This window comes from Rhinolophus ferrumequinum, chromosome 17 (genome assembly GCF_004115265.2).
Source record: "Rhinolophus ferrumequinum isolate MPI-CBG mRhiFer1 chromosome 17, mRhiFer1_v1.p, whole genome shotgun sequence".
Lineage (NCBI taxonomy): Eukaryota > Metazoa > Chordata > Mammalia > Chiroptera > Rhinolophidae > Rhinolophus > Rhinolophus ferrumequinum.
In genome coordinates, this window is record NC_046300.1 from 28,277,621 (window position 1) to 28,303,423 (window position 25,803).

The window sequence follows — 25,803 nt, forward strand, 5'->3', positions numbered from 1 at the left end:
AGAATAAAAGATTGGGGAAAACCTGGCAGCTGTCCAGGCATCTATTACTCAACGCAACACTGTACACATTGATGGTCCACTTCTCGCGGCGGCGGGGGGGATAGATTCAAGTTCCTATATCACAGATCTAAGCCCTGATTGTCCACCCCAGCTGCACGTAAGAAACACACAATGGCATTGTATCTTTTTTAATCAGACACCTGGTTCCCACCTAAGGGATTCTGATTCAGCAGTTCTGGGACAGAGCCTGGTCATCTGCAGTTTTCAGCTGCTTAAAAGGCAATTCTGTTTTGCAGCCAGGGTTGAGACACACCTAGAAGGAAATGAATCTCCTGGGTCTGTGAATATATATACATATATATATATCTGTTGTCTTTACTCCTTCAGTTAACCTCAAACAACCTTTTTTTTCCCCCCTTTTCAGTATATAACAATACATCCAAGGAGGTAAGTAACTAAACGAATAGCAGGGGATGGATTTGGAGGAATTAAGAAACAAACAAACAAAAATCTAGTTTACAATCAAGAAGATTTGGGGTGGGGTAAGCTGAAAGTTATTTTCTACCACAGTTACATGGTGGTGCAGACCTGAAATAGGACAGACCAGAGTTTGAATCTAGACCCTGCTACTTTTTCAGCTGTGACACTGAACAAATTGCTTAACTTCGCTATATTTCAGTTTCTTCATTGTAAAATGGAAATATGGTTAATACCACATAAGGTTGTTGTCTAAATTAAATGAGTTTATGTATAAAACATGCTTAGCTGAGAGACTGGTACTTAATAACAGACCAATAAATGGGAGGTGTGATGATAACGATGATGACGGTGATAATGATTCCTGAATATATGTGATCTAGTAATTTTGAAACCCTAGGTAGTTGAATTGAAAATCACCTTCTAGCACACCTGAAATCTATGTAATTTTACTAACAATTGTCACCCCAATAAATTAAAAATAAATTAATTAAAAAAAAAAAAAGAAAATCACCTTCTATAATTCTTGTTTCACACTTACCAGGTGAAAAACTTTTAGAAAACTCTGTCAAGTTCCTGTACACATTCAAAATGAAGTTCCTTCACAACTGAGTGAGCAGAGAAAACTCACTCAGCTAACAACACTAACACACCAAACACAGTAAAATTACCTGTGAGTTATTATTCTGGATTTCAAAACACATCTCAGCTTCGCTGTTGACATAGGCAACCCAGAGCCATGTCTCACTCTCAGTTAATGGCATATTTCTTATTTTATCTGTAAACTCAGCAATGGAAGCAATTAGCACATTTCCTTGCTCACTTCAAAAAAAAAAATCACAGACACTAATTTAAAAGTATACATGAAATCATTGAAGTGAAGTTAGTAATCAGAGGAGCAGACCTGTCGTTCATGGCATCTTACTCCTGATGGGCTCATTTATTTATAGATTCAGGCTACTAACTATCTACTTGAATACTGAAGAACGGCCATGTAGCTCTATTATTTGCATCAACCCTTAACAAATGACAACTTGAAAAACATATTGCAACCAGGGATCATTCATTTTCCTCCTGAACCTTAGACTTTACCCCTTTAGTCAGTGGAAAATAAGCCGATATACAGAAATGAATGACTAGGAGAGAAAAATATGACCTGTATCCTTCAAGGGACCTAATTTAACCTAGAAAATGCTAAGCCAGTGAGAGTTTCTCAGAAAGTAAAAGACAAGTTTTCTTAAAACTTAGGCTTATTTCTATAAGGAGTTGTTCCAAAGAAGAAATTATTCAGATGGTTCACAAAAATTCATATAATTTATAAAAATGAATAACTACGGACATTAGAACAAGTAAAAATAAGAAAGAAACTATGTGGCTAAAAATACTACGTTCACTTAAAATATATTCCACAAGGACTCGTATATTTGCTAAAGGAAAGTTGGACATCCAACTTTGAGCATCTTTAAGTCTGTGCAAGAAAGAAATACTATCAGTTTCACAACATTCCCAAAATCTCTTCTCCATCTAACTCTCTGATATTGGAAACTGTTCTGAATTCCGTAAGCACGAGACACTATTATGTAAGATATTACACTTTAGGAGCAATTAAAATTTAATTAAAGTAATACTAATTCTAAGTAGGGGTGTGTGTGTGTATGAGTGTGTGAGTGTGTGTGTGTGTGTGTGTGTGTGTGTGTGTGTTGGGGCTAGAGCTTGAGCAACTATTAAAGAAGGATAACAAAGAAATAGGACGTTGAGAATATAGCAGATTAATTTTACCTAGAACAAGAATGTCTTTTCACAATATCTATGTCTGTGAAATGAAAATGATGCCATTTCTTTAACTATGTCACAAAAATTATAGAAATATTAACATAAAGTGATAGAAGGAATGAATATGGAATATATAGCTGTGAAAAATGGATATGAATCTTCTCTGTGGATCTCACATGGAAATTATCTAATTCCCTCCCAAACTTGTCAGATACTTGTGAAAAATAAGTGAGATCGTATTTATGTTTTTGTAATAAAACATTTATGTATGTGTTCATCGACATAGCATAAAACATAGAAGTTATGTTGAGTGAGGTTCTTTGACGAGAAAACAAAAGATACCTACAAATAATCTTTCAGTCATCAGAAGATTACTTATGGATTGCTGATAGGCTCCATTCCATAAAATTCCCTTTAGCTGAAGCTATCCATTCACTGAAGAACAATTATGTGCTAGGTATCTTTGTTATATAACAGGATAATAAAATATATTTACTTGCTTCCGACTTCGGTTGCTATCCTAAAATATTAGGTGTTAATGTCCACATTCCAAAAGGAAGTGAGAGACCATACACAGGGTTTTTAAATGAGGTAAACAAAAACCAGTTTGCACACTCCTAACCCTTCCTTCATCTACATGAAGGGGATATAAGGGTTGGGTTGGAAGATTAAGGACAATGGGGGGAAATGTGTTCAAGAAATAGAAGGGGCTTGGCTTTCACTTCAAGCGCAGGAAATGGGCCTTTGATAACATAGAGTATCCTCTGGAAATCTGTGGAAACCAATTTAAGAAGTGAGCGGTGATGGCTGGGCAGCTGCTCTGCTGGTATAGTGAAGGGAGACTGCTATATTGAACGTGGCCTACAAAGCACATGAGGTGTTCCCTATGGATTCCATGTAATCCAAACCTATAAGAGAAAAGGAGTAGGTTGTCCATGATCCTGTACAAGAGGGACCCCTCTATGGTGAAGTGATCCCCTTAGAAGAAGTTGGAGATGTACCCCTGGATGTCTTGGGGATGAGGAAAGAGTCATAAGCTAGGGATAAATGTGATCACTCAAGTTAAAGATAAAACAGGTAACACATCTCCTAGGATGCTGTATGGGGATGTGTATGGATGCATGTGTGTGTGAGTGTCTGTGTGTGTGTGTGTGTGCATGCATATAGGAACAAGTCTTAAAAACCCCCAAATTGCCCAATAAGAAGATCAGTTTCACCATAATCCCAAAGCATATATCATATTCCAAACATTTAACAAACAGATTGCACAACCACCAACCAATCGGAACAGTGCAGTGACCCATCCGAATCATTTCTACCGGTTTGACTAGAGCAGCACTTACCGAACTAACATCAGTTTTGTTCCAAATGCCACTGGCAATTTACAATAATATTTGTCAACTGAGAACTTTTCTGTCCCATCTCTCTCTCTCTCTCCCCTCCAAGTTCAACCCTGGAAGAGTCTCAGACAGACTAATGAATGGTGGAGGAGTAGAATCTCTAGGTAGGGAGCTTTCCCACCACAGGCTACCAGGCCAAACTGGACCTCTGCTGTGGGGTGCAAGAAGCTACCATTTTAAAAGAAGATAGGTATTGTGATTATTACATTGCACTGGGTCTTTATTAACTAAAACTATAGTAACTGCAAAATCATTTCATTACCTAACATTGACCAAAAATATCACAGAACTTGACCTAGATCTCATTGCTGTAGAAGGAAAGAACTGGCCACATAACAATGGTTTTGAACAGGCAGTGGTGTTGGGGTGGGGAAGAGGCTAATTCAGTGGAACAGTTAGAATTATAAATGTTTAGGTGACAGTTCTGATGTTTTCAAAGTTTCCGTTCAGCCACAGAACTCATTCTTCAAAGGAGAGTTGATGCAAAGCTCAATGTGTAAAATAGATGATCTCAGAGTTGTCCTATTTGGGGGATGGATGGGGAGGGCGACCAGGAAGGACAGGTATATGACAGGCCCCTAAAGGTGCTGAAGAAGACTTTAAAAGCCAATGCTGAGACAATCCCTTCAACAGATAAGTCTTTAAATTCATAATTATATTTTTAATGTTTTTTAATTAATTTGAGAGATGAGAATTTAGCATCTGCACAAGCTTTTTTGAGGAAACTTCTTAATGAGGCACCTCCTTTAATTTAGTGAAAGCTGTTACTCTTCATCCTTCAGATTTAAAAATCACTGTTATGTGACTGGGATTACACTCAAATACCTGAGGCAGCGCAGACCATCTTTCTGAGGTTTACAGCTGCTAGGTCTGTGGGCTCTTTGGAGATATTTCAGCATTTCTACAAAGCATTCGTTCAAAAAAATCATCTTCGTCTTTTGGAGTTGCAAGTCCTAATAGCCAATTCCATACAATGTACAGAGGAGAAAATTGGAGCTCAAAAATGAATGGATGGAATACATTATTCAGCAATGAAAAGTAATTAACTATTATATTTATAGATATATGTATCAACTTGGATGGATCTCAAAGAAATCATGCTGAGTGAAAAAAAATCAACCCCAAAAGTACTTACTATATTATACTACACATATAATACTCTTGAAATGACAAAATTATAGAGATGGAGAGCAGATTAGTGGTTGCTAGCTGGCAGGGAGGAAGGTGGCTGTGACTATAAAAAGGTTGCACAAGGGATCCTTGTGATGAAATTGTTTTGTATCTTGACTTTGGTTGTTGTTCCACAAATCCACACATGTGACAATATTGCATTGAACTAAACACACACACACACACACACACACACACACACACACGAGTACATGTAAAATTGATGAAATTTGAATAAGGTGGATGAATTTTATCAAAGTCAATTTTCCGGTGATACGTACTACATTAAAACAAGATGCTACCATTGGGGAAAACTGGATGAAGGGTGTTTGGAATCTCTCTGTATTATTTCTGATAACTGTATGGAAATCTATAATTATCTTTTAAAAAGTTGGAAAAAAAAGAATAGAATTGCTTTCCAATAAATTAGAACAGAAAAATATTAGAATCCTAGTACAATAACTAGATTGCCATTCACTTTTGTATCTCTCATGTTTTAAATATTTTTAATTTAATAAAAGGATATTAACTTCTTAAAAGCCCTAAAAAACAATAATTCAGAAATATCTTATTTCAAGGGGGAGAAAGAAATCATATCCTAGGTCTGAGATTTAAAAAAAAAAACGACAACATTGCATAATCTTCCCTGTTGAAGAAGGAGTAATGAAAAATCATCCAGATTTTTAAGTTTACAAAAGAATCATTTTGAATAAGCTACAATACACGTACACTAGCAGAAGGAACATTGCTTCAATGCCTGTGAGGTTTCTATCATGCAAATATTTGCACTTCTCCTATACAATATTTTCTAAAAGTAATATGATGTAAGTTAAAAACACAGGAGTCGCAATTAGGATAATTGGCCCCAGTTCAGTCTGTGCCACTCATCTGCTCAGTAATTATAAACCAATTAATACTCAATTTCTCCATGGGTAGAATGGTAGTTTTTGCCATGACTATATCATTTTGTTGTGAGTAACAAATCAAAGAGACCCTGTAACAGAGAAAATTAGGAAATCGTATACAAACATATCACAATATCTAATAAATGGAAGAGGTTGGATACAATCTCTCTGGTCGTTTACAGCTGACATTCCAGCACCACAGCTGAGCTGCAAAAAGCAGAGCTTCAACCCTCACACACTAATCATTAGTGGTCTTGTCACCTGGTGTCAAATAGCACACATTGATGACTTTGTTACACAAGCACCGTGGGAAGACCATTGAAGTCCTAAATCCATAAAACTTGCTTTAAGGATTCTAGATACTCCTGTTGCTTTTTAGTTCAGTGTAGTTTAAGGTTTTATCCCATCCCCATAACTTCTGAAGAAATCTATTGGCTTTCTTGTTATTCCCAAACTTACTGGTGGGTCCATTGTTGGATAATTTAACCAAATTTGATTCTATGTTACTAGAAAAAGTCCTTCATTTCATGAAAACTTTTAATGAGGCTGGCAGTGTTTTATACTCAGCAAGTTTATTCATTCAACACATATTTAAAATTCTAACTATTTACTAGGACGTGTGCTAGGGGCAAGGCATACACTGGTGAACAGGATAGAGGTAATCGTCATCCTCGTTTAGTTTACATTCTTATAGAAGTAAGATGACTGTGTAAAACATTATGCAAAAGTCTGTATTTTTTTATGTAGTTTCCCACTAGATTGAAATATTAAGAAACTCTCTTCTTTGTAACAGTTTTATAGGTTTCACATGCATCATAGATTTTCTATTCTAAAATACTCATTTTACATTTTAATAGCATGTGAGGAAATAAATAAGCCATTTCAAGATATTAGATTGCCATTTTACGAAGAAAATAAACATGGCTAATCTTTTAAGAACTTTTATTTTTTGAAACACGTCCCCCCCAAAAATAATATTAAGAAGGCAAATGGGATAAATTTTGTTATTGATTCCAGTTCTCCTTTGACATATAATTTTCTGTGCCCACTCATTGAGGGGCATCCTACATTCATCCATTTGATTTAGTTTAACCAATGATATGTGAGCAAATATGACACAAGCAAAGCCTTGAAAATTGTTTGTGTTGTTGGGCTGGATTTGTTGTATGTCTGACATCACCACAGGATCATGTTCAGGCCAGCAGATGACAGGAGACGTATGGGGCAGAAATGCCCCCAGTGAAGCTTACCCAGAAGAGGCTAGATAGGAGCAGAGACTGTAGATCTGCATACACATGAGTGAGGCCAACCCAGACCTCAGAGCAACCCAGCTAAGCCCAATCTGGGTCAAATGATGCCCCAGTCAACCCACCCTCACATGAGCTACAATAATTAGTAGATAGCTAATATAGCAAACAAGTTGATACTATTAACCAAAAAAAACAAAAACAAAAACAAAAACAAAAACAAACACCTATAATATGATTTTACTGTTAAAATAGTAATTTTATATTATTAATTTCAATATGTTCATTGCTAATTTTACTTGTTTCTCAAGTCTCATACACTCAATAATGTGGATCAGTACAACTAATAATATACCAGAAAAGGCTGCTCATCAAGAGATAAAAGACAGACTAGATTAAGTACAGAGTATGTGTCATTCCTAGTGTTGTAGCTATAACTTGACCCATCTCCCTACCACCTAGGAAATCATTTTTAACAGTTTTATTAAAGTGAAATCCACATACAATAAACTGTATATATTTAGATTGTGCAATTTGGTAAGTTTAACAGATGTGTATACCCAAACACAATCTCTACACTTAAGACAGTGACCATATCCATCAACCCCAAAAGTTTCCTCATGCTCTTTTGTAATTCCACTCCTCTCTACCCCACTCCCACTCCTAAGCTACCACTGCTAAGCCAGAAGCATTTTTAAGTTCAAGTTAGTGTGACACTGTTCTATAGATAGCTCTGAATCTGTCTTAATATTATCAAACTTCTCAATTTGTAGCAAAGCTTCAGGTGATCTCCATCACCAGTGGGTCATGATCCCTCAGGTAAGAAGAACCATTTTTGGTATTTATTCTAACAAAGGAGGTAAATTCCTGGATAATCCACTATATATTGTTTATAAAACCTTGCTACTTTGCAGCTGTCTAAATTGAGTTTTCCAAATGGTGTGTTCAAAAATGCATGAAAATGGTACGTAAATGTCTCAGAGTGAAGTAAACCATGACCATTAAGATCTTAGATATACAAATCTAATGCTTTACAATGTAGCTCCATTTTTTTGGTCTTTTTATTAAACACGGGCTGCTAAAGTCAAAACTATATGTATAAATTCCAGCTTCACTATTTATAAAGTATGTGACTTTTGACAATTTATTCAGCCTCTCTGGGCTTCAAGTTCTCTATCCATAAAGTAGGGGTAAAAATATCTAATTTTTAGTATTGCAGAGATTAAATAAACTAATATAGGTGAAACTATCAAACAGTACCAGGTTCATGGTTGGCTCATTAAATGTCAATTCTCTTTCCACTCCTTTTAAAGTAAAATCAGAGTAAAGTTGAAGGAAGAACATGGGTTTTGCAATTAAAGAATGAGAGTAAAAGCCCAGCCTTCTCATGTACTAGTTTTTGGAAAAAATACTGAGCCTCTCTCTCTAGGGTCCTTTGCCTCCTTTTCTCTAAAGTGAGGATAATAAAAATATTTAGGAACAATCACAGGCCAGTAGAGACCCAGGTCACTTCCATTTCAAGGTTTCTGGCATATCATAATCAAACATATATATATATACAAAGAGGGTGCCCCCCAAAAAGTATGCACATGGCTTGTATTCATCTTTTGTTATCGGTATATATTGAGTATTAGAATTTTAATACAGTTTTTTTCCTTTTTTAAAATGTGCATACATTTTTTGGCACCCTTTGTGTGTGTATAATTGAATGTTTAGTTAATATTTTATATTTATATTAACAGTGAAAATTGTGGGATAAATTTTTCCCTGAGTCCTTAGACTTCTTGCGTAATTTACTTTTGATATTGTCATCTGACTGATGATGACAGTAAAAAAAGAAACCATGTACTGCCGTGTCAAATATTTTTCTGTATTTAACATCACATACCGTGTAGTATAACTACTATACTTAAGTCTCATACATATAAATATTTGGTAATTTTGACCACTGTAGCATATAATGATTGATAGAATATTATCATTTTTTAAACACAAAGATGAATTGATAGAATATTACCATTTCTACGCACAAAAATGAATTATGCATACACCACAACCAAGTTCAAGCACATTTCTACTTCATACATTTTTAAATTTAATAAATATTATCCTTACTACGACATTGTGTTCTACAAAACTTTACATTTGTCTTAACACAAACAAAATAACTTTATCATTAATGATCTTTTTAACTGAATTTACAATAACATTTACAATAATATATAATATACCTTCTATGGAATAAACTTTGAAAAGCTTTATTTATATTCATGAATTAAATGCAAAAATTCAAACATTATTTAAATTAACTGATTTTTCATTGGAAACTCTGGTGATATTAGTACCTGCTAAGTTCTTCTGCTGTTGAAACAATACATTAATCACTGTTACTTCATTTTTTCCTACATGCACAAGAAAGTTTAAAATGAATGAATTTCTTAGTAAAATAGAACAAACTACAGATACATGCAAGACAATGAATTAATTGCAAAAGCATTATGCTAAATGAAAGAAGCCAGATTAAAAAGAAAATCTACATACTGTACGATTTCATTAATATTACATTCTAGAACAGGCAAAATCATAGGGTAGAAAAGAGATTAATTGTTGATAGGGACGATAAGTGGGGACAGGGTACTGACCTTTGAGGGTGAAGATACTGTTCTAAATCTTTATTGTGGTGGTGGTAATATGACTTTATTCACTTTGCAAAATTCATTAAAGTTTGCTTAAACGGGGTGATTTTATTGTATATCGATTATGCCATCATAAACCTTACCAAAAAATAAAAATGAATAAATCAAATTCATTTAGAAGAGCTGTTCTTTGATCTAAATGAAAAGCCACGCTGCACAAAGCAGTATGTCCAAGGCACTTTCTGCAAAATGAATCATCATTTTCAGTCATAGTCTTCATAAATCAGCTACTAATTTTTTAAGAACATGCCGATGCTTGTTCAGCGGATTTGTGTCTTCTGATTTTAATGTGGTCAGTAATATTGCCCAGTGGACAGCCATGATAGATATAAAGGTCAACATTTTCTTCCATTTATACATTTATCATCAACTTTCTTAAGAAATTGGAATTCAATACTTCATTAAACACATTTTTCACATTTATGAAGTCATTGACATTAAAAAAAATGTTCACTGTAAAAAGTTTTAATACTACCAAAAATACAGATACATTCTATATATATTTTATATATACCTAAGATATAATTTCCCATGTTTCTTACTGACTCCACTAACTTGTGGCTTGGTAACTTCATGCATCTCACAGGACATGGTGCTACTTGTTGGTGTACAATGTGTATATAGTCCTAGGGAAGGATAAATACATATATGTTATTAAATATTTTGTATCTGGAAAGGGTTGCCGTAAAATATATGTACTATTGCTGGCCATCTTTCAAATTTAAGCACACATTAAAGTCAGAATTATATTCACTCCACATTGTGTTCTAAAAAAACACAATCTGAGTTCTAAAAAAACATCTGAGACGTTTTTAGACGAGAACATAGCCAAGCTATAAGAACTAAATGGAGATGTACCAACCCATCCTGGCTTGTTTTAATGTAATGATTAATAACAATAATTAATTAAAATATGAAAAATCTAGTACAAATGCTAAACCAGATGGGATTATATTATAATGGGCATAAATATGGTTGTGTGTTTCCACCACCAAAATTCAATAGTACACACATACAAAAAAAGAAAATAAATGCCAATATCACACACATACACAACCAGTGTAAACATTTTAAATAAAACATTAACCGGTAAAGTAAGTCCTCACTTAACATTGTCAGCAGGTTCTTGGAAACTGCAACTTTAAGCAAACCGATGTATAACAAAAACCTATTTTACCATAGGCTAATTGATGTAAACAAGAATTAAGTTCTTATGGCATATTTCTGGTCACAATCACATCACCAAACTTCAAAATAAAGACCCAAAACACTTCTAATGTTAAACATTAAAATAAGTGTGAGCTCTACGTACACATAAGAAAGATGAATTAAAACAAAGATGATTATATTCCAAACTGCCTATTCTAGTTCAGGGTCACAGGTGGCCCAGAGCACAAGACTGGGAACCCACATTGGACAGACAGGATGTCCTTCCACCGCAGGGCCACTCACACACACACACACACACACACACACACACACACACACACTGTCACTCAGAGAGGGACTATTTAGAAAAGTCAATTCACCTAATGTGCACATCTTTGGGATGGGGGAAGAAACTGGAGTACCCAAAGGAAACCCACGCGGACATGGGGAAAAGATGCAAACTCCAGACAGTGGCCCTGGCCGGGAATCTCTTTTTATTTTTCTTCTCTCATCAATGCAGCAATGTTGAATGAAATGACGTTATTCAAGAACATGCTGTAAAATCCAGCAAACATGGCCAAACAACTTTTATTGAAAGAATGCAAAGAAAGTTCAATATTATGATTCTGTCAATAAAATTTCTTATATTAATTAATTCAATAAGAGACAGAATTGCTGGGATAAATGATGAAAAGGTAATTGATAAAACTGCTTAATAAAATAGGAATACATGTAAAAATCTCTGCATAAAGTGGAAATATATAATAAACTATCTTTCACCCTAAAAGCCAGAAAAATACTTATTAGAAAAACACTAAAGTAATTCCCATTAAAGTCAGGAACAAGAGGGATTTTATTTAACATCACCAATTTTTATATTATTTATGATACTAGCCAAAGCAATTAGACAATAGAAAAATCTGAAGGGATAAAAAGTAAAAGTTGCAAAACTTGGAAATAAGAAAGCAATTTTTTTAGTATTTGAGAACAATATTACTTCTTACCTGAAAACCCCAAAAAACCAACTACAAAATTATTACAAAAAATAGTAGAGACTCAAGTAGCCTGGGTAAAAAAAAAAAAAATAACACATAGGAATCAATGTTTTTAAATAAACAAACATGATTGCATTAGAAAAACAAAACAGTGGAAGAAGAGATTTCATATATATTTTATATAACAGTACAAAGATGAAATCACTGGGAATAAAATAAATAAGTGTGCAAGAGCTTTATTGAGAAACTCCTGAAAATATGTAAATGATAAAAATATATAGCAAGTTTTGGATATACATTTTCAACATCATAAAAATGTCATTTTCCCTACAGCAGATTTTATTAAAAATGCATCCGGATTTTTTTTCAGCTGGTAATATGATTCTTAACTTTATGTGGACTTCCAAATAAGTATGATTAGCTAAGTTAAATTATGGGGGAAAACAGAATGGACTGAGAGTTATAACACGTAATAAAACTATAATTAAAGCTGTGTACTAACATATAAAAAAAGATAAATGTAATAGAATTGAAAGTCAAAAATAGAAAGAATTACATATAGAAATAGAGAATATGATAAACTAGACATTTCAAATCAGCATGGACTAGATAAATTATTGAATACTGTTATTAGGAAAATAGATAAGAATCTAGGAAGAATAAGTTTTGATCCCTACATCATATTCAATAGATCAAATTACAGAACTTATTAATGGAGGGGGAAAAACTAAATATACACAATGAAACTATGGTAGAACATATAGAATGTATTTTTTAAATAATTCCAGAATACAAAACACCTCTCTAAGTATGGAACCAAACAGAAATCATAAAAGGAAAATTGATCAATTCATCTATATAAAAATCAACCAACCAACCAAAATTGGAAGAAAACGTACACAATTCTCATGACCAATGCAGTGTCCATTTTGTTACCATGTAGACAGCTTATAAAAATCAAAAACAGAATGCCAACCATCCAATTAATGAAGGGCAATCAATATGAACAAATAATGCACAGAAAAGGAATTCAAATATGTGTAGACCTTAAAAATATTAAACAATGCTCAACAAATGTACATTAAAAATGATAATAGGAAGCTACTTTTTATCTATTAGTTCAAAAGCAATTCAAGTGATAGAATATAAAATGAGTATATTAAAAAACTATGCAAATAGTTATTATTACTATCTTTCAAATAATTTTATAACTTTTGGTTTGTTCAAACCAAAAATACACTTCATGCTAGAGAGGACTGTACAGATGATAGACAGGAACTCTTGGTGATTATTAACTCTATATCCTAAATGCTGAATCTACACATTTGTTGAGAAAGAGTGCAGTCTCATTTTCAGGCAACTGAAATGTAACCTACCCAAAGGTGTACCAAATTAATACAATAAAAGGTTTAGCCCCAAGACATGCACTCTTTTCCATCATTCATGGAATCCCAGTAGAAACATTTATTTAGGTGTTAACGCCAAAAGCATGCCCAATTTTATTCGGTGCCATTGAAGGAATAGCTAGGACACCATATTTTAGGACAAGTCCAGTTCTTGTCCAACTGGTTATTTGCTATGGCAGTAACATCTGAACTTATGTGGATCCTTTTTTTTTTTTTCAGAAAATAAAATAAAACATGGAAAGACTAAGTGCTCTGATCTCAGTTTTCTCTAACTCAATAACTACTCATAGAATAAGAAACTCAGTTGGACTAATAAGAACCATAAGGAAGTCTGTCCAAAAGACTATTAATAGAACAAAAGAAAACATGAAGAAAAGAGAAACAAAAAACTTCAGATTAGATTTGAGAGTTGGAGACCTAGATACTCTTATTTCTTCTGTAAGTTCATTGTCGGGAAAAAGTAAATGATTTCTGTTAAAAGATGTCAAAAGCTCCTGCCACTGGAGAATATATTTCTCCAAATAAAAGCAGACTCAAAATAGAAGAATTTCTTCTGTCAGACACTAACAAGGTAAAAATACAAAATGATGTCATTATAATAGATATGAGAATTAGACCATTTTCCATGGAGAGATTAGCCTGACAATTAAAAAAAATATATCACAAGGAAGTTCTAAAGTCAGCAAATTCTAAGCACCAAAACTCAAAGAAAATGGATTTATTTTTTTTAAATGGACAGATATTCTTTGATGAGCAAAACTGCTTTGCACAATGAATGCATTTAATAATTCCAGATATGAGTCTTAAATACCAATTTAAAAACATTATTTAAGTAACAAGTACTTAAAGCATAAGATATCAAAAGAAAAATACAGCCTATAAACTAGAAATGGCTAAAATCTTTAAAGCAGAAATTCTTTTTTTGTAAGAGATGGAAACTAGAAATGATACCACAGATTGTCCCAGTTTGTTTATACTTAATGTAAAAAAAATCACAGTTTAGAGGTAGTGTGATATAGTAGAAAAATCTACTTTATAGGTTATAGTAAGCTAGTATAATAATGAACAAAAATTCTGAGCTTGAGTTCTGTCATCTGTAATAAAAAGGGGGGCTGCCATCCTCCTTGAGGGGTTGTTGGATTGTGATAGGAAAAGATGAAGCACCAGCATGGTACACAGTGTGTGTATAGATATGCCCCAAACGGTAGACATTATTATTATTAGAATTTTATTAAAGAGATTAGTACTTGAACTGTGTGAAAAAGAGGGGCTGGAATCCAGTCTAGAATTATGTTTCAAAACTAAATTTAATTATACAATATTGAATATGAAGAATACCAGCTATCACTGAAAGGAAATAAAGACAATTACCGGTAATATACAGCCCTGGCCTTCAAGGAATTTAAAAGTCTTTTACTCAAAGAAACATTTCTTGAGCAGACTTTGTTCCAAGCATAAGTCTAAGCAAAGGAGATACAAAATAAGTGAAGACAGGGCTTCAAAGCGTTGATAGTTGAGTGTTGAAATATGAAAGCATATAATTAGAACACATGTAGGAGCTGACTAGAGGGATGGGCAAAGAAATGTGGAAACATAGAAGAAATGTCACCTAACTCTACTTGGAGCCTCACAGAAAAAGTTCAAATAGAAGGCAACTTTTAGGATGACTTTTAAAGAAAATAAAGGCTCCTGCTCTTCAAGTCACATGCAGAGAGGTCCAGAGGCATGAATGAGTAGGGGTTTGGGAATGAGAGTGTCTGCAGCCTAGGAGGCAGTGGTTGGAGAAGATTTTGCCAAATCATCTTGGGGTCAGACAACACTAAGGACTTTGGACATTCTCCAAGAGACAGCAGGGAGCCAATGGACAGCTTTAAGTAGGAGGGTCACATGACTAAATGGTCATACTGCTTTTAATGGAAATCACTCTGGGGATAATGTAGACTGAAGGGGCAGTGTGTGAGCAGGACAAGGGCTTACAGCCACAGAAGTCTAGTTCAAGTAAGGCTGCGATTGTGCAGATGAGAAACAGAGGATCCAAACTAAAGCAGAGGCAATGACGGAGGAGCCAAGGAGCCACGTTAGGGCATTTCTAAAGTAAAATCTCAAAGACTCGATAACCAATTGGATGTGTGGGCAGTCAAGGCCGACTCAGATTTTGAGCTTGGAGAAATGGGTGGGCGGTGGTGCCAGTAATGTGGCCAGAAACATAGGAAGACAGATAGGTCTCATAGGCTAGAAGATTATTAGTTTATTTGGGGACATGTGATTTCGGAGGATTTAAGGGAGATAGATAGTCACATTAACAGTTATAAAGGAAAGCAAAATATATCTTCCAGGGAATTTATAAGCCAAGAAATATATTTGTTTAAATTACAGAGAAAGCTCTTAAATGCTCCCGTTGCTAAATATGAGCTATGCCATAGGTAAAGTTGAAGTCTCATCGTTTTTGTTTGTAGCCTCTGCTAAACCAAAACGGATTTTAAAACTTAGTATTTAGACTATATCAGCAAATATACATTGCTGGGTTGAACCCTACTAACTCTGCAGCAGTTGCAATTCTGTATCTTTTACTGTTGGCATTTCTCCAATTGACTTCACTGGGACTGGATTCTAGCACCCTCTCAATTCTTCTTCTTCTCCACAGGCGTAATTCCATAGTACAACCCTAGAGGAGAAGAGGACTCAGCTATGTGGTCAGAAATCAGTCATTCACTTTCCTAAGACAAAGTTAGCTCCCTGGACAAAGCAGGCATTCATAAGAAAATGAACACATCAATTCCACTGCATTCCACGGGACCCCTGTCCAAGCACTATTAGAAGAGATACTAAGAAGAAACATTTTAGATTTCAAGGTTGACACTTTTCCTGTATTATGCATTAAACTGTGCAATATGGGTAGGTTGGGGCTTTTATACCAGGCATAGGTGGCACCATACTTCTCTTACCAAGATACGGATCTATCTCCTCCAATGCCTTATTATGATAAAGCACTCTGGCTTTAAAGACGTTCCATGTCTGGACTAATAGACTTTGCATTGTCCTTCTGCCTCTACTTTGCCCCTTTCACATCCTCTAAAATACTTGTTATTCTTTCTAAAAAGGCTCCTCTTTTTAGCCTCAATGACAAGTGCTACACAAATTGGCAAAGTAAATAGAATATATTGTTTTCACCCTTATTATATATGAGCCAATCACTCCCACCCAGAAGTCATTTATTATATGAAACCCTCCCAGATCACTTCCTCAAAGAAATTATTCCTCCCTCATCCAAATGTGCACAGTCCTTTGCCTACACCTCCTGAATATTCTTATCTATTTCCAAACTATATTATAATAATTTGTGCACACATTTATTGTCCTCTTTGAGAGAAGGACAAGCTTGATTTATCCCAAAGATCCTAGTATAATGGCTTTGTATATATAGTCAATGTTGATTAAATATCATTGAAGAAATGATTAATGGACTGACTGAATGAATAAAGTAAAGATTTCTCCAGAGGGACTGTGCCCTCGCAGAAGTGTATTAGGTCTCGCATATCCCAGAAACTGGTAACTCAGGACCCTCTATATGTTTCTCATGCCAGAAGAGGGCTCATGCAATGGCCTTTAGCTTACAGGTGATGTCAAATGCCAGAGCCTAGAAAAAAATAAATTGTGAGCATAACTTCCATTCTTATCATATCAACTATCCATTTTCCTCTATATAATAATATCAAAACAAAATTATCTAATATTTTTGAAGAATATATAATAACTTATATATCTCATTCATCAAAAGAAACACATTTCTGGTAAAGACATAAATCCAATTGTTGAAGGGAAGTTATGAAAACCCCTGCGATAAGTCACGTGCAGAATAAAGAATGCATCTACAAAGCCATCCTTCCTCTCTACTCTGTCCTCCCTCTCCCTCTCACTTTCTTCCTTTCTAATTTTTAGTAAATCTGGAATAAAGCTTAAATAAGGAACATTATTTACTTTAAAACAGCCAACATCAATTCATCAGTGCATAGTGTGGAGTTTCTTAAATCTGAAACATGGTTAGAGGCATGAGAAAGAGATGGAAAATACTGTTTCAAAAAAGTCTACATAGTTGGCCTGGAAATGCCCTGGTTAAGAAGATTAATAACGTGGAAACAGTCCAGTCACTTCAGGCTGCAACGACCTGAGTTGGGTATCATTCTTTGCTGATGCCACATTCTTGGGCTGGTCCCCCATCCAGTACAAGCTGAAATACTTGTACACAGACTAACAGACTTCATGTCACTTTCCTTATCCGGAAAGAGAGAGCACCCTGTCAAGAGGCTGGGAGTATATTCTGAAAAATATTCCCATGTCTCTCACATTACGTCTAGATCAGAGCATAAAGAATCTGACAGCACAGCTCACTATCCATGCCCTAGGCTAGGTTTACTGACATACCATCACTAAATGTGAAGGAAAACCCTCCCTCCTGTGAGTTGGGCCTTGTAGTCACAAAGATTTCAGACGTAAATTTAGAAGAGTTTACGTGCATACAGAATTACAGAGTGTGTGTTCAGTCAAGTTGTTTCATGGATGAACAAGTGTGAGAACATCAGGCTTTGTATGACAGTACAACAACAGTGACTGCAGTAGATACCATTCTAAGATGGCACCCAAGATTCCCAACTCCTGTGTCCACACCCTATTTAATCCCTTTCCCTTGAGTGTGGAGGACATGTGATTTTGGATGAGACTTTACAGATGGAATACAGATTCATAATCAGTTGACTCTGAGTTAGTCAAAAGGGAGATTATCCTGGGTGGGACTGACTTAGGTGAGTTCTTAAAAAGACACTTTTGTTTTTCTCGAGAAAGTCAGCTGTTCTGTTGTGTGAAGGCCTATAGAAGAGGCCATGTGACAAGAACCAGAGGGCAGCCTCCAGTTGCTGAGAAAAGTCCCTGACTGACAGCTAGCAAGAAAATAGGGACCTCAATCATAAAACCACAAAGACCTAAATTGTGCCAACAACTGCGTGAGCTTGGCAGCAGGACTGGAGCCTCAGTGAGACAACAGTCCCAGCTGACAACTCGTTTGCTGCCTTCTGAATCCTGAGCAGAGGACCCAGCTCATCCTTGCCTGGATGTCTAGCCCACAGAAAATGTGATGTAATAACCACTAAGTTTGTGGTAATTTATTATACAGAGATAGAAAACTAACACAGGAACTATCTTCCTAAACATAAAGAATAGGAATAAAAGAGACTATAGAAGGATGTAAAATACAAAAATACAAAGAGCCTTTATATAAACTTCCATGTGTGGGGAGATATCTGTGGCGTGCCAGACATTTCCTTGAATGTTTTCACATAATAGCCTTTTATAGACAGACCCATACATAATGGAGCACATTTTTGTTTTATTGGCTAAATGCCTTTGATGTTATTCTCTAAACTACAACTCAGCAAAGACTTAAGAAGATCTCCACTGTCTCACCTTATTCTTCCCTCTTCCTATGGCATTTGGTACATTACCCTTCTCTCTCTGTTTCTAATATTGACAGATCTATATATCATGATGAAACCATAAAGAGGAAAAAGAAAAACTACTGAGAATTGCCTCTGTAAAGGAAGTATTTAGATTTTAACAAATTTCCTTGGACCATCTGAAGAGGCAATACAGGAGTATATAAAATATACACAAATATGAATGAGTTCTGGAGCACCATTATTCTGAATGGTGTGACTAGAATCTCCTTGTTAGAGTCTACTGAGCTACAAACTTCCTTTAAATCTTAAATTTTGTCTCACCAACCCCAAAGGGGAAGTATTCTGGCCAAATTTTGATATGACTAGAAAATGTAGGCTAATGCACCATTATGTTTGAAAATGGACATTTCCCCCTGAAAGTTTTATATTCTCAAAAAAATGTGTTTTTCTCAAATGCTACTCTGTGGCAAATATTTGTACTGAAAAACTGTTTTATAAAATACGTACTTACGTGTTCTCTTATCAGACTTTCCCTTTGTTCAGATTAATATTCATGTACTTAAAGCAAAAGTCTACTAATAAAAGACTTTTTATAAATACATTAAACATGTTTTAAAAATGGAACTTTGTAGGGATGAACTGTATGCAGGTCATAATAGTAAGATTGTGTGTGTGTGTGTGTGTGTGTGTGTGTGAGTATTTCAAGTGAGAAGTGTGGCTACCTGTAATGAGTCAAATAAATTCACTGGAGTTACTTTTTCTCCCTAAATAGGGTACACATATTCAATAATTGCAAGGTTTTTAGTTAGTTTAAGTCTCATTTACACTTCAATTGGACACGAACAAGGAGAACATATTTCAAGAGCAAATATATTTTAGAGAAGTTTTTATATAAAAATTTTTATATTTTCCAAGTTTTTAAAAAATTGTATATGAGAAAAGATAGTTTCAATTAGCTGTCCACAATTTTCTTTCAATCCTGACAAAGAGCTCACTTCTTAACTATTAAAAGAAAACATATCTTATTATATAAAGCAATAAAGTGTCACTAGGTGATAAAATATATTATTAACTTGTTTTATGTTGCCCTGATAATACCTCAACTGATACATTACTTAAATTATGTTATAGGCTTATATTGTCATTTACTTATTTTCCTGGCAAAATTTTTAGACGATGTTTTCAGTTATTTTCCATTGTAATATTAAATCAATAAAGCTAACAATAATGCTACATTGTGGTTAAGTTAGCAAAGTGGTTTGCCAGGGTTATTGTTTGCTCTCTTATTTTTTCATCAGAATTGTCCAAAATAAAATAAAATAAGAAAATAACATGACTGTAAAATACACCTAACAAATATTGCAGAAAATGTACCACATAATGTACCACATTATATTTTGAGTACACTAACATTATTCACTTTCCAATATAGTTTTTTTTAGGGAGGTGGGGGTGACAACTTTGCAAATTTAAAACTTGCAAATAGTTTTACCTTGCACAAGAAAATAAATGGCTACTATAAAAAAATCAAGGAAAAGAATGATAATCATAGGAAAAGAGCTTCAAGGATAGTAATTAAACTTATTAAAATTGTGTCAACACAGAAAATATAGCATAGTCAGATAAACTAAATATTTAACACAGGAAATGGTATGCCCATGATTCTAGATACAGCAAAATTTGTGGCTAAAAATTTGCTTCAAGTATTTGTTTTTTTTAAGTTTCAGGTTATTTAAATCCTCACACAATTCAAACAAAAAGCAAATGAGAAAATGCAATCCTCCTTCATTGACTGGTGTTTGTTGGGATAAAGGGTATTCATTAAATGGTGTAAACAAAACCTTTTATGTTACTCATCACTTTGAAATTTGCTTCACTGATTTTCAGATTGATATCATACAAAGATATCACACAAAGTCTTTCCCTGCAGGAATTCCCCAGACCCTGTGGAGCACAGACCAAGTGTGCTCTCCAACAGTTTTAGTTTTTTATTATGATTATTATTATTCTAAATGCTAATGTGTGATTGTGGTCTTCCCAAAGAAAGATTTACATTTTCTAACCTTCTATTTTATTGACATTAATGTGTAGTTAAAATAGAAAAACAGTTACTCACTTGTATACATCGCTCTCTACATGCCCTCTGCTTATCAAATGTTATAGTGAGAGAGGTATCTTCACACTAATGATCCAAAGCCCCTCTCATTAACAATTGATATCTACATATAACCCGGCAGTAATTCCCAGGACTATGCCAGGATAATTCACTAAACATTGCACTCCATTCAACTTTAAATGACAATAAGGTAAGCAGTTACCAATCACCTCATTTTCAATAGATACATTTGTGATCAACGTTGGAAGCTTTTGGGATTTAAATTTGTAACTTCAGAACCAAACATCCACATGATACTGATCAGTTCCTACGGTAGTAAATACTAGTATCCACAATCACGCATGGTTAACAACGGCAGTGGTGAGTTTGTGTGGTGGCTGGGGGGCGGAAGAATTGGCAATGGCAGGGATTTAAAGTTTTATTACAACATTTCTCTTATTATTATCTAAGGAAGACAGATACATAATAGCATTGCACTTTACTTATACTGCCTGACACACCTAGAATATGAAAGGGGACAGAGTGGCTAAGGCTAAAGATAAAAACCACTGGAACAATATCCAAACCACAAGTAGACTGGATGTCAAAACTGAAAAATGAACAGCACCAAGTAAATGCTTCATTTCTCTCTCATGTAAACTTTCCCAGCAATTCCTGAAGTGCAAAAGTCCAGGACTTTAATTCTCAGCATCATAAGAGTGTGTATCTAGACTACTGGAGTGGAAATAAGATTAAATATGCTCTCCTATATCAGCTCCAAGAAATACTGCCATAGTAAAAAAAAAAAAAATGACACTAGATGAAAAAGGCTTTAGAAAAAAAATGAGTTTCTATGAGTCTTGTGTAATAGACAGAAAAAAAGAAAAGATGGCACACAGTAGAGACATAAGCTAGGAGGAAGGTGTGGATATGCATAATGAAACAAACAGAGCATTTGCTGGAGGTGAGAGCACAGACTCCTAATTACAGGGAGAAAGCGTACTGGAAAGACCAACTAGCTCAGGAAGGAAGCTTGAGAAGCCTAGAAAGGAAAGGGGATCTGACCGTGGTCCTGAAAGGGAACACTTGGGATGATTACGCACAGGCTCCTCGCATCTACGCACCATAACCTTCGTTTTTAAAACTGTAGCTTAAACAAGCTAAACGTCCACTAATAAGTCGTCCCCCCGCAAAAAAAAAAAAAGGTGGAAACTTTCTCTGGTGATTAAATCAGGCTTTCTAATGCACAGTATTTCCTTGCCCAACAATATCTCCTCGAGTGTTAGGATAATTTCAGGATTGAGAGGTATGCTATTCTAGTTTAAAAGCAGGAATCACGATTCTGACACACTCACAACGCTTAGACTTCTACAGAAAGCGTACATTTGGCAATCCTGATTCTAGTTTGCGTTTCTTCAACTCAGATGGGAAATCATGCCTACCCGAAAGACATCACAGAATGAAGCTCTACGGACGAAAATCATTCCAAACTCTCGCTATCACCTAGGGAGACTTGAAACTGTAGAACGGTACGATGGCATTTTCCCAAGTGGACAATTCCCATTCTCATCTCATAAACTTAAGGAAAACCAGTTCCTTAAAGAGGTACCAAAATACAATGCCCACAGTGAACACGGCGTTAGTCTTTCTTCAGACTCTTTTCCCAGCCCTGACAAGCCCGAGAAGTCATCCGGGCCAACTACACAAAAGTGTTCACACGGCGCCGAACCATGGGAGGAAAAAAAAAAAAATTCTCCGCACAAAAGACATCTTGGCAAGAACAGAAGAGAATTCATTTCGCTGGTGCAAAAATGAAGGTGGGACGAAAGTAATTTATACGAGAAAAATCATCCTCAATAAATACCGTACAACTCGTCGAAGTGCTAGACTTACGTGTTCCGTCAAAACGGGTGGCGATGGTGTCGAGGAAGGTGTTCTGGGGCGCCAGCAATCCTTTCATAACCGGCATTTTTCCAGCGTGGTATGAAATTCTCCATCAAAGTTTGTCCAGAAGGATGGTTCGAGAGGAAAGTGCCAAGAAGGGAGAAGGGGAGCGTGATGACGGCGGGGAGGGGGGCCTGGCGTGGCGGTAGGGCCGATCAAGGGAAGGGGGAGGATGGAAGGAGAGAGGGAGCGAGTTCCAGCTACGGCTGCTCTGGCAGGAACAGCCCCGAGAGCGCTCTCGGAGCCCGCCCCGCACCTCCAGGTTCAGCCCAGCGCAGGCTCCCTCCCTTTCCCCCTCCACCTCTGCCGGTCGCCGACCTTCCCCCCCCCCCCCGAGGGCCTGCTCCCCCCCTTATACACAGACACTGTCCCTCCGCGGGCGGTAGTGCCCTCTAGGCCGCCGCGTGTGCCTCGCCCCCCACCCCGCCCGCCGGAAGAGCCCGCGGTGGCCCGAGTCGCAGCGCCCTGAGCTAAGGCGCTGGGGTCGGGGAGGGCAGCGCTCGACGCTCAGTGGCGCTGAGCCTCCCGGTCTCCAAGGGGCGCGGGGAAACGCAAGCGAGCACAACTCCCACCCCCCAGAAGCCAGTGAACAAAGACCCCTTTGTTCCTGCTTTGTCCCTCTCCCGGGGAGACCGGAGTCCCGTGGGAGTGGTATTGGAGAAGGGGAGGAGACAGGTCGGAGCAGGTACCAGGCCTCCGCCTAGAACTTGGGAGGGGTGAACCTCTTCCCCCCCATTGGCGTCCAACCCAGAGGAGGCAACCAGGAGTCCCAGGGGGAGGTGGCCCCCTTCCGGCGCACCTGCCATTGGGAGTTCCCGCGACCTGAGCAGGGCTGCCTGGAGTTGAATGCGTGGCCCCCTCCCCGGTGACCGGGTCTTTTAACCTGGGAACTGGTACAAAGCGCCGGGGTTTTTCCACCTATCCTTCCTGGGCTCCAAAAAGGAGTGTTTCAGCCCCTCTCCCCAAATAGTCATTGGTCTAAGCCATTCTAAACTAAACTAAAATAAGAATAGCTTTTTTTTATGTGGACAATGGATGGTTTCCCACTCTCCGGTAAAATGTGGATAAAACATTTCTAGAAAACTTTGCTGTTTTTATTGAGGGGCAAAATATAATGGTAGGAAAAACAGTAAAGTCGCCTTGTAAAAATAGCTTCTACACAAATTAGCCTAGTCCGCTCCCTCTCCCCCTGCCAACTGCGAGTCTCCCTCCAAGACTGGCACCTCCAGGCAGAAAACCTGGCCGAGTTCCAGGAACGGCGAGTGTCTTGGAAAGCGAAAGTGGTCCCTCCTGGCCTCTCTCGCCCTTGCTCACGCGGGGACTCCCTCTCTATCACGTTGAGCCAGGGAAAGCCAAGCCCAAACCTGGGGTACAGCCCAGGTGGGAGTGGAGAAAGCCACCCGGAGCGGGAATTCAACAGAGAACCCTGAAAGGGAAGGCGATGTGGTAGGAAAGTTGAGAGCCAGGTGTAGAAAAACAAACGTGAGCCCAGATGCTGCTGCACCCGGAAGGAAAGGAGGGGGGAAGCGAACAGGTGTGTACGCCGTGGCTAGGGGCAGCTTGCATCCCCGCCGCCAGGGAGCTCGGGCGTGGCTGGAGACGGTAGCGCCTGCCCCCCACTACTGCTGGGGGGAAGAGGGCTCCTTGTTTGAACTCTCCCAGCTCATGAAGCGTAGGGGTGGGCCAGGGCTTCGGGAGGGCAGGGGTGTAGGGAGGGAGGGAAGTATCCCCCTGTCCCCGCCCCAGGTCCCCCTTTCTCGTGATGCACTTCCTGCGACCGAGGATTCCCTTTGTGTTGAAATTGAAGCGGATCCGGCCACTACGCGGGGCTAGCGGGGCGGGGCTCGCCGGGCTTGGAGGGGATTCCTTAGTGGGCTGCCCTAGGCCTGGCGCTTGGCGTGGCGTCTCCTGCCCAGCTGGACTCCGCGCCTGGTTCGCAGGCCGCTCCTGTCCTCCACCCCATTCTGGCCATCCGGAACCAGCTGAGCTTTGCAGAAACCGAAATCACGGAGGTGGTGTCCCCCACGCGGCGCGCTGAGCCAACTGCGGTTGGCTCTGTTGGCTCCCTCTTGGGAAGAGCCGGGAGAGAAAGACAAGGGAGTCCCTGGTTCTGTTCGTGTGGCGCATCCAGTCCCAGAAAAGCAAGACTGCTGCTGTCAGTTGTTGAAGTTATAATATTTCTGTGAGATTAATAAAAACATGCTTTTATTGCTGCTACTATTATTTAGCTCTGTTAAATTAACTGCAGATGCTGAACTTATTCAAAGATAAGATTTATTTTTAAGTCTTTCTTATGAAATTTGCTCATGAAGCCATTAAGCCAGAAAAATGCCTCTCTTGAAGTGGCTTGAAGTTCATCATTGTGGGGACAGAGCCAGGAGTGCAGTTTCCAGGCTCTAGGCCTCATATGGAAAGGTGCTGGCTCAGGTAGTAAATGGCCATCAACTGTGATTGGATGGCCATCAGTTGTGACTAGTTGGCCATCAGCTGTAACCAGTGAGCCATTGGCCACGAATATAACTGCCGTGGCTACACTAGCAGCAATGGGGGCTAGCAAGAAGATGGTGGCTGAGCTAGCAAGAGTGGATTGCAATTAGCAAGTCGTTCGATTGGCAGAGAAGCGGGAGGCAGGTTGCAGATTCTGTGGCTCCTGCTTCCTGTGTCTCCAACCCAGCAGCCAGTGAGACTATAGTGGTATGTCTCCCCTATCTATGGCTCCATGGGTGTTCCTTTTAGGCCTAGACACATCCTGCGTTCTTATGTGGGGAGTGGGAGCAGAGACCCTGTAGGCCGCCCCAAACGACAATCATGAAATATATTAGTGAAAACTATGATTCAGGTTTTATAACATTTGCACTTTAGGGCTGTGTGTGTGTGTGTGTGTGTGTGTGTGTGTGTGTGTATAGAAACGTTTTCCTCGTGGGCTTGATCTATGTTGCCAAATGCATGAAATCACTTTCAAGAAATAAGCAACAAGAGGCTTAAGAATGACAACACCAAAGAAAGCTTAGGTGTTTTTTGTTTTTTGGTTTTTTTTTAAAGATTTTTTATTGGGATAGGGGAACAGGACTTTATTGGGGAACAGGCCAGACTTTG

The 25,803-nt window shown here is 37.5% G+C and overlaps 1 protein-coding gene across 1 annotated transcript in view; it reads right to left on the reverse strand.

The window, feature by feature from the left end:
- The window catches only part of KCNH8 (potassium voltage-gated channel subfamily H member 8), a 312,183-nt gene extending 289,210 nt beyond the window's left edge, over positions 1-22,973 (reverse strand). Inside the window, exon 1 of the mRNA XM_033131443.1 lies at positions 22,657-22,973. Within this exon, the coding sequence (XP_032987334.1) occupies positions 22,657-22,732 (76 nt within the window). The 5' untranslated portion in view covers positions 22,733-22,973. The remainder of the gene's footprint in view (positions 1-22,656) is intronic.
- Between the last annotated feature and the right edge of the window lie 2,830 nt (positions 22,974-25,803).